Below are 10441 nucleotides of genomic sequence, written 5' to 3'. Positions count from 1 at the left end.
TGAGCTGATAAAGAAATAAAAATTAAACAAATAGTTTTGATATTCCAATCAATCCAATTGAAGATAAGTCCATAAGACTAACTTTTTTACTACACTCTTGATCTATATCACAGGTGACAGATTTCTGTCTTGTGGTTCTCTCCCATTCGATTAAAGAAATAACGATGATTAAAATATTAAATTGTTTTTGCTTGGGTTGTCTTAAAGCACTTGCAATGAAATAATATTATTTGGGTATAAAATTGTATTACTTTTTCAATTTTACTTCTTCAAGTTTAAAAATACATATGTACATATCTTCCTTCATAAAACCACTTATGTGCTCTGAAAGAACTGATTTGAGAGAAATCAGTTCTACTTAATTTTATTCCATAGCAAATGGTTGCTCCAATAAAGAAGTGACTCTGCTTTCTTTCTGTTTAAAACACAAATTTAGTCTCTCTACAACATTTTATTAGAAAGAGATACTTTTCTCTATCTAATCACCTGTATTAAAAGAAATCTTCATGGTAACAATGCAGTTGTCAGTTTTTATCCCTTACCATGTGTCATTCAATAAAAGTGAAATGCAATGGCTGTTTAATAATTTTAAAAGTCAGGGCTGGAGCTGAAAGGAAACATAAAAAGAAATTTCAAAAATTTTGAGGATTTGATTCTAGATATTTTCTTCTTAGTAGCCTAAAGAGGCTCCCTTGAAATTTTAATGAAGATCTGACCAGTATAGTTTTATATTTGTGTGTAATAGAAATGTCAGAGATGAATTATGGGTTATGATTCCTAACAATTTTTCATCTGAAGTTCTGATTAGCTTTACAAATACTTACCTATACACTTTATATTGTTTAATGTTTTATCTATTTTCTTTCCCAGTAAAAACTAAAATATTTTCATAAAAATAATTTATTTTATAATTAACCTACTATACTTGAAGAAAATAATTCATTTCAACAACATTTTACTCTACCATGTGATCCACACAATATATAGGAAAACAAAAAAAAACATCTGCCTTGATATCACCGAGACATAAGTGAGCAATTTTTTTTTTTTTTAACAACTGGTTAACAATTTATTAAAAATGTTGATTTAAGCATCTGCAATGGTGACTTCAACCTCGACTCCTGGCTCAGTACTGATGGAAGTGATCTGCTTGACAATCTCAGAAGGACTGTGCAGGTCAATGAGTCGCTTGTGGATCCTCATCTGGAAACGATCCCAAGTCTTAGAACCTTCACTACAAGGAGTTTTCCTTCTAGTTATTCTCAGAGTCTTTGTAGGCATCCGAACCGGTCCTTTCACTTTGAGATTCTTTTCCTTCGCGCCTCTGATCAGGTCAGCACATACCTTCTCCAAAGACTTCACGTTGAGGCTGGTGAGGGTGATTCTAACCTGGTGAATCGCCACCTCGGGCTCCACGGGAGTCTTTCCGGTATCTTTAAAAGCCATGGCTGTGGCGCGGCTTCTGGACCGACTTGCTACTCGGCGAGAGCGAAGAGCGGTGAGTCAGGAGCAGGAACAGGGGGCCCGAGGCTCCGCTGCAGCGGGGATCGCGTCTTCCTCCAAGAGCGTCAGCAAGCAAATTTTGTAGTTCAAGTTATCTTGGTAATGCCTTAGGCATAAATTAAGATATCCAGTATTGCAAGGAAGAGTCTATAAGATTTCACATCATTATATATAAATGGGCGATAATAAAAGTGATATTTTCTTATAATCATAATATGGTAATATAGTATTGTCTTGGTAGATACAAACACAAGCGTGTATATTTTGTTTTTATATATCATGAACCTATTTACTCATATTTCTTGTACTGTTTCATATTCATCGTAATTTTGAAGGTTCACCTTAACTCTCACTTTAAATCGGTCTGCCCATTAAAATCTCTCACTCAATTCTTTATTTTCCTTTATATTTTATCACAATTTAAGTTTTCCTCATATTTAAATAATTTGTTTAGTGTGTTTTCCTACCAATATAGTTTAAGTTTCATGAAGTAGAGATTACATATATTGTGTCACCATGTTACAGGATCTCAGTATTGGTATATAGATGAGTATCTAAATAACTGTATTTCTCAATTGTTTGTTTTCATTTTTCATACAATATTCATGCATTTAGAATTTTCAGGGTTTAATTTTTTTCTCTCAATATGATGCAAGATGTTATGAGATAAATGAAATTTTACAATTCATATTTGTTTTGTTCTACTGTTTTCTCATTTGTTAAGTGTTACAGATGTGTTTTTCTGTGGCACTAAATTAATTTGCATAAAGTTGCTATATCAAATTGCATCTACATGCTACAATAAAAATTGCAGTTAATTTGTTCTTTGTTGATACACTTAAAGAAAACATTAGTTATGAACAAAGCAAAAATGTGTTTACCTCATTAACACACAAAGAAAAAAAGGTTTGACCATTTGAAGTTATCTTGTCACTGTAAAAAATGTGTTTAGTGAAGATATGTCCATTTCTTTCTCTTTTTAAAAAATTTTCCATGCCTGTTTTCCTCAAATTGCTTCACTTAAGATTTCAGTTTGCTCTATCCTAAAAATGTAAACTCTGGGTACCATCTTAGGACTATTGAATATTATTTCCACAGGAATAGTCTGAAAATCTGACCATACAAACTTACATTAAGCAAATTTGATACAAACTCTTAACTTATAACATTTTAAGTGTTGCCCCCCCGCAACATGCACACACTCACATAGAAACATACATATGACGTATGAAAATAAAATCTGAAGGAGAAAATTAAACTAATTGCACAACGAAAGAAATCAGGACTATTTAATCTTTATGTATCATTGTACCTGAAAATATTTATTTACTACTATTTTAGTCTTATCTTTGTGAAGACCATTAAAGCCAAGAATAGAAGAAATAAAAAAGGAAAGAAAGAAAGAAAGAATGAAAGAGAGAGAGAAATAAAGGGAAAGGAAGGAAGGAGTAGAGAGGGGGAGAGGGAAAGAGAGAGAGAAGAAAAGTAGGTAAAGCTGAGGAAGCCAATACTGAGAGACAATTCTTTATGGGTACCTGAGGTTTCCTGACATTTTGCAGAGACTTTGACTGCCTTTGTTCCAGACTATGTTTTCAAAGGTATTTGTTTAGCAATCAGCCTAAGAAGACAGAAACAATGTCTCCCTTTGTAGCAGGCATGCTTGCCTCCCTTATAAAAGACTTCAGTTTCCTAAAGTCAGGGTGCCTTTCATAAAATGCAAACTCTTGCATTCTCAGGCATCTATATGGACCTACTTGGGTTATTCCCATGAGCCTTAGTTGCAAAGTGGACTGAGGAAATACTCTGATGTTCATGCTGCTTATATTGCCATTAGCCATAAAGTTCTATGTCTATGGCTCATGTCTCCTGTATTCTGCCAGCATTTCTAAAATTGTGGCAAATTATGTGCCAGCTTTCAAGCAGAGCAAAGTCACAGATCTCTCATAGTTCTTGACAATTTTAGAATGAGGATAGCATGCTGACAAAGATCTATTTCTGGAAAAGGAAGAATATAGGCTTTCTGTATATTGATTAATGGGATGTGCAGAAATTTCATGGGAATGGATAGTGAACATGTTGTCCAAAATGCTATGATCTACTGGGTAATAAATGATCTTTTGTTCTATTTCTGGTTAATGTGGAAGAATTTGGGATAATACTGCATGCTGTATACCTGATAATAGGTTCAAAAACAGGTGACCAAATGGTGTCCTAATTGTTGTTAACACTTCTCTGAGATTAGCTCTTGCTAATCTGGCCTCAGGTCTGCCCTATTGTAACAAGTTGTATTAATTTCCATTCTGAGTAGCCAGAAGGTTCTAACCCATTTCAGACAGCAATTATACATTCATCCATATCATGGAATTGCTGAGTGATAACTATGGGGATGGTTGTGGGAGGATATCTAGAAGCTTTCACAGGTGTTTTCCATGAGAGGTGCAGGGGCTAGGGAGGGCCATGTCCTATTGTTTTTAATAGAGTTATTATTAAGGTTATATAAAAGGACAATCAAATCATGGTCTAAACTGACTCATGGTAGATGACAAACTGTATATTTAAATGTAAGGTTCTTGCAAAACTTTTGGAGAACTGTGACACATAATTTTGTTTTGAGAGAAAAGATATAGGAGTGTCTCTCTAAGCTAGAGTGTCATGAGTGCCTTCCCTCTCTAGTACCTAATGGGCTCTTGTATAATTGTAACTTTATACCCATTGCAAAGGCAGTCTGTGGACTGAAAGAAGATATCTGCAAACCATGTATCTGATAAGGACTTAATTTCCAAAATATAATGAACTCCTACAACTCAATAGCAAAACAAACCAAATAACCCAATTAAGAAATGGGTAAAGGTCTTGAACAGACATTCCTCCAAAGACATATAAATGGCCAACAGGTAAAGGGAAAAGGTGCTCAAATTCATCAATCAAGGAAAATGCAAATTTCATCAAGGGAAATGCAAATGAAAACCACAATGAGATATCACCTCACACCTGTCAGGATGAATATTATCCAAGAAACAAACAAAAAATAATAATTGTTGGTGAAGATGTGAAGAAATTGGAATCCATGTATGCTGTTGGTGGAAGGTTGTCATTGCTATTTTTTAAATTAAATTATAGTAATAGAATTCCTACCATCCTGATAGAAACTAGTTCATTCAATGTTTATCCCTCTCCCACTATTTATAGGAGTTCCCAAAGGGATGCCTTACCTGTCCATATAAAACAGTCTGTTAACAGAAGTTGCTGTGCAAGGTCACTGCTCTTTCTCTATACATGCCCAGTGCCTGCCAAACTGCTGATGAACACTGTAGTCACTTTCCACAACATGAAGATGCTGACATTCACCTAAAAACAAACAAACACCTTACATCTGGATATTCTCATCATGTGGAGTAGTAATTGCCAGGTTGATTTTGGAAGTGAGAAGGATTTTCATTTTAAAATATAAACTATGAATTAGTAATGCTTGCATCAGACTTTTCTATCTCAAAAACCTCCTTTCATCTATTTGAGAAACTTCTAAACCCTCTCATCTACTAATTTGGAAAGTGAACTAAGTTGTAAGGCCTAACACTGATAGATGTCATATTATATGCAACCTTCTCTTTTATTCTCCCCCATATACTCTCTTTCATAACTTACATTTCCTCTATTATTAGTACAAAATTAAATATGTCATGGATATCAATTGATATAAACTGAGACTAAGGTGAAGTTGTAACAAGGGCAAAGGAAGTATATATACACTAATCATCTACTTCATATAATATACTCAACCTCTCATATTTTAGTGGAGAGCTTAAAGAGAAACTTAAGGTAGAATTCTATCATGTTACTACTTTAATTATATTAACAAATGTTAGATTAAGAGGAAAAGTGAAGGAGAAAGAGAGAGAATGGTCACTGTCATATGTAACTCTGTCCATTGTAGTCAAGGACAGATTTTCTTGAAAATAAGTTATGTGAGAGATGTGAACTTAAAGTTTTTTTTGCTTGTTTGTTTTGTCAAAAGCCACTCTCTTTTAACTTTCATACAGAACCAATTATTACTTCAATGTATAAAGACATATATTTACAATGTAGTCCATCAAGAAGGCAGCAGTGATCAAGCCAAAAAGGTGATCTATTTCATAAATGAATTAAAAATTGCTTGCTTTAAAATACTTTAGAGATGTTCTGAATGCAGTGTATTTTTTCCTAAGAATTCTAAAGGAAAATTTAAATGATTTTCACTGTTAGTGCTGATTTTGCATTTCACCACATAATAGGCAACTCAATTGTGTATACAACAGATGAGGAATAAACTTAACTAAGAAAGCAAAAGACTTGTATACCAAAAGCTATAAAATATTGATAAAAGAAATTAAAGACACATAAAAATGGAACAATATTTATATTCATGGACTGGAAGACTTAGTATTGTTAAAATATCAATACTGCCCAAAGATGTCTACAGATTTAATGCTGAAGGCATCATGCTACCTGATTTCAAAGTATAGTCTACAGTAATCAAAACAGTATTAGTACTGGCATGAAAACAGATACATAAAACAATGGGACTGGACCATTATCTTACACCACACTCACACACACACACACACACAAAAAAAACAATACAAAATGGATTAAAGACTTAAGTGTAGACCCGAAACTGTAAAACTACAAGAAGAAAACGAATCCAACAGTGTATAAAAATAGTTATACACCAAGACATTGTGGGATTTATCCCAGGTATGCAAGGCTGGCTCAATATTCAAAAACCAACTAATGTAATGTTTCACATCAACACACTGAAAAGAAAAATCACATGATCATATCAATAGATGCAGAAACAGCATTTGACAAAATCCAACACTAAATGTGATAAAAACTTCTGGTAAAATAGCAATAGAGAGAAATCTCCTCAACTTAATGAAAAATATCAACAAAAACACTTATTACCTAGCATCATACTTAATTATGAGAAACTTGAAGCTTTCCTATTAAGAGCAGGTACAAGAAAAGAAAGTCTCCTCTCACCACTCCCTTTCAACAACATACAGGAAGTTCAAGCTAATCCAATAAGACAAGAAAAAGAAATAAAATGTATACCAATTGGGAAGGAAGACATAAAAGTGTCTTTGTTCACAGATGACATGACTGTCTATGCAAAAAATCCAAAAGAATTGACAAAAAAATCCTAGAACTAATAAGAAATTATAGTAAGTTGCAGTATACATGGTTAATATACAAAGTTTGTCACTCTCCTATGTACCAATAATGAACAAGTGAAATTTAAAATTAAAAATGCAATACCATTTATAGTAGCACCTGCAAAAATGAAATACTTAGGTAAAAAACTAGCAAAATATATACAAGATGTAAATGAGGAAAACTGGGATGAAAGGAGTCAAAGAAGAACTAAATAAGTGGAGAGAAATTCCATGCTCATGGATAGTTAAGATTCATGTCAATATTGTCAAAATGTCAGTTCTTCCTAACTTGATCTATAGATTTAATACAATTAAAATCAAAATCCCAATAAGTTATTTGTGGATAGAAACAAATTGTTTCTTCCATTGAAATGGAGAGGCAAAAATCCCCAGAATAGCTAACATAATATTGAAGGAGAAGAACAAAGTTGGAGGACTAACACTACTTGACTTCTTCATGACTTACTATAAAGCTACAGTAATCAGAACAGTGTGGTACTGGCAAGAGAATAGATCAGTGAAACATAACAGAGAACTCAGAAATAGACTCATGTAAATATAGTCAACTGACCTTTGACAGAGGGGCAATGACAAATACAATGGAGCAAAGATAGTCTTTTCAAGAAAAGTGCTGGAACAACCAGTACATGCACCATTGGTGTGACTGCAAAATGGTAGAGCTTCTACAGAAAACATTTAAAAAAATTTCTCAAAAAATTAAAAACAGAACTACTACATGATCCAGTAATCACACCTCTGGGTAATTTAAATCAGGTTCTCAAGGAGATATTAGTACTCCCATGTTCACTGCAGCACTATTCACAATTGCCAAGGTAAGAAAGGAACCTGAATGTCCATTAGTAGATGAATGGATAAAGAAAATATAATGTGTATGTATGTGTGTGTATATATATAAACACACACATACACAAACACAATGGAATATTATTCAGCTTTAAAAACAAAGGAACTTCTGTGATACATGACAACATGGATGAAACTTGAAGACATTATTCTAAGTGAAACAAATTAGACACAGAAAGACAAAAAACTGCATGATTCCACATACATGAGGTATCTTAAATAGTCAAATTCACAGAATCAAAGAATGCTAGAGCGGTTGCCAGGGGTTGGAGGAAGGAGGAAATGAGGAGTTACTAGTCAATGGGTAGAAAGTTTAGTTAAATAAGATGAATAAATTCTAGAGATCTGCTGTACAACATTATACCTGTCATCAACAATACTGTATTGTACACTTAAACATTTTTTAAGACAGTAGATTTCATGTTAAGTGTTTTCACTAAAATTAAAAAAAAAACAGATGAGAGTGTAACTGTCCTTCTCTAGGACACTTCTTTCTCTCAGTAGTCAGAGAAGCACTACTTCACACTTACAGGATTTGGTGGAACACAATTTATAAAACACTGTTTGTTCTAAGGCCAGTTGTGATTATTGATGATGATTTTTGTAATCATTAGTTCAGATGAGTGCTTCTCACCATTTAATATGCATTCAAATCACCTGGGGATCCTGATAAAATGTACATTTAGATTAAGTAAGTCTGGGTGGGTGCTGAGATTCTACATATAATGAGCTCTCAGGGTACTAATGTGGACCACACTGAGAGAAACAAGGGTCTTTATCATTTAGATCAAAATTCCTTTGTTTTACATAAACATTATAACATTTTTTGGGCCAACCCCCATTTATATCACTAAATTACAATAGATTGTATTTTTACTTAAGGTACTTTTATACTTATCATTCCTTAAGCACATTAAGAACTGAATATTGGGGTAAGGCAGTCTGGTGTGTATGTGCTGGCAATCATTAGAGAACACTGTCTATAATACAAAGAAAGCTCTAGATAATATCTATAAAGAAGATTAATGATGGCCTACAAAGAATATGCTGTAATTATCACACATTAGTTGATTTATATGAGAATACACTTAAATACTGACTTGTATTACTAATTTTCAGAAAAAGGGAAAAAATGATACACTGTCAATATTAAATATTTCTCATCACTTGAATGTTGAAAATATGGTACTGCCACCTCTTGGTAAGAGGTATAGTAGCAAGATAAGGGCTGTTTAAATGATTAAAATTTTTTAAAGTAATATATTTTCATTGTTTTATGTACTCATAGTTGATGACATCAGATTTAAGTCAGTTCTCTAGAGATAAATCAAGAATTTAGACTCACTTGTGAATATCTTTCCTTGTGTTGACGTATTTTGGTAAACAGTTCCTTAGTGTAAAATATTTTGCTAACCTGTTCCTCTTTATTCTGATGTCACTAACACAAAAGATAATGGGAACTTATTTATTCAGTAAAAAGTAGTATCAGTACTCATTTTCATTATGAGCAAATTGAGACTATTTTCTTCTTTTCCCTTCACATAAAATTGAGTCATTTGGGGTCAATCTGGATAGCAAATGAAAGAAGAAAGAAATAACCAGTCACATTATTCTTAAAAGAGATGAGACTTTACTACTTGGTAACATCCTAGGATTTAATAATCTTTTAATATGATATTCATATGACTTCATGGACTAATTCATCAATTTAGTTAGGCAAAACAAAACAAAAATCAGTTAAGTTTTTTTTTGTCTTTTTCAGAACATGAATTGCAATTAAAACTGTCTACCAAAGGTGGAAAAGCCAAAGCATTGGCTAATGTAGGAATGTTGAGTCTCTGATACTCAAAACATATTTGTTTAAATAGTGGATGAGAAATAAAATGGAAAGATTATACCCTTGGTACAAACTGATACTATATGCAAATTTAGGGGGGAGTTGTCAGATCTTATTTTTTTAGAGAAATATAGCCACTTAATTTTTATGTAAAATTTTCTGTTTTGTAAATGATATGTTCCTGTTTTCTTTTTTTTAAACCTATAGGCTACTGGTTTGCAACCTACCATATAAAATACAGAATCTTAAAACAGGATGTTTTGTTAGAGATCATGTCTTCCTTCTAACAATTTTACAAATGAATATCCTAAAATCAAATTGATTTGACCACGGTGTCGGTCAAAGTTCCTGGATTAGAAGGTAAATCTAATGATCTTTAGTATGATATCCATTGACAAAGTATACTGAAAAACACTTCAAGGCTACCCTTACAGTACAAACTTTAAAATAAAATCTAATTAGATTATATTAGTTTTCTTCCTTTATCATATCCCATAATACGGTACCTAGTATACATTATAGAACACAAGTTATGTACACATCTATTCATGAATTCTTCAAAAGATTTTACAAACTTTCTTCTTTTCCTTAGATGTTTTTCATTATTCATGTCATATAGTGAATGACGGTGTTTGTTGAATATATTAAAATACTATAACATATTGATAATATTAACATGTCAATTCTTTGTTTATTTCTTATGAGGAACTCAATGTGTATTACGAAACTAGCACATTAATCTTGCAATATCTCTTTGAAGTAATGGAAAACCAGTATTATTTGACACATAATTTGACTTACAGATACAAGAGAGAAGCTGAAGTATATTTTCCAAGTAACAAATAGAAAGCTAGTGATAAAGTGATTACACTTGGTGATAGTTAATTTAATGCAGCAACTTCACTGGACCATGGGGTGCCCAGATGTTTGGTCAAATATTATTCTGGGGTTTCTGTGATTGTGTTTTGGGATGTGATTAACGTTTAAATAGGTAGACTGAGTAAAACAGATTGCTCTCTTCAATGTGGATGGGCCTCATCCA

At 32.8% G+C, this 10441-nt stretch overlaps 1 protein-coding gene and 1 pseudogene across 1 annotated transcript; one reads left to right on the top strand and one right to left on the bottom strand.

Moving 5' to 3' along the window:
* Nucleotides 1-1086: 1086 nt before the first annotated feature.
* Nucleotides 1087-1446, bottom strand: LOC133076485 (small ribosomal subunit protein uS10-like). The gene has a single exon (XM_061171017.1). It carries the CDS (start codon nucleotides 1444-1446, stop codon nucleotides 1087-1089), a length of 360 nt encoding a protein of 119 aa, XP_061027000.1.
* LOC133076339 (protein enabled homolog) overlaps nucleotides 1445-10441 on the top strand; it is a 153299-nt pseudogene continuing 144302 nt past the window's right edge.

Source organism: Eubalaena glacialis, chromosome 16, assembly GCF_028564815.1.
Source record: "Eubalaena glacialis isolate mEubGla1 chromosome 16, mEubGla1.1.hap2.+ XY, whole genome shotgun sequence".
Classification (NCBI taxonomy): Eukaryota; Metazoa; Chordata; class Mammalia; order Artiodactyla; family Balaenidae; genus Eubalaena; species Eubalaena glacialis.
The sequence above is the reverse complement of the archived record's forward strand: the minus strand, read 5'-3'. Positions and strand labels throughout refer to the sequence as shown.

Coding starts and splice junctions, on each gene's coding strand:
- LOC133076485 (XM_061171017.1), bottom strand. CDS start 1,446: ATGGCTTTTAAAGATACCGGAAAGACTCCCGTGGAGCCCGAGGTGGCG.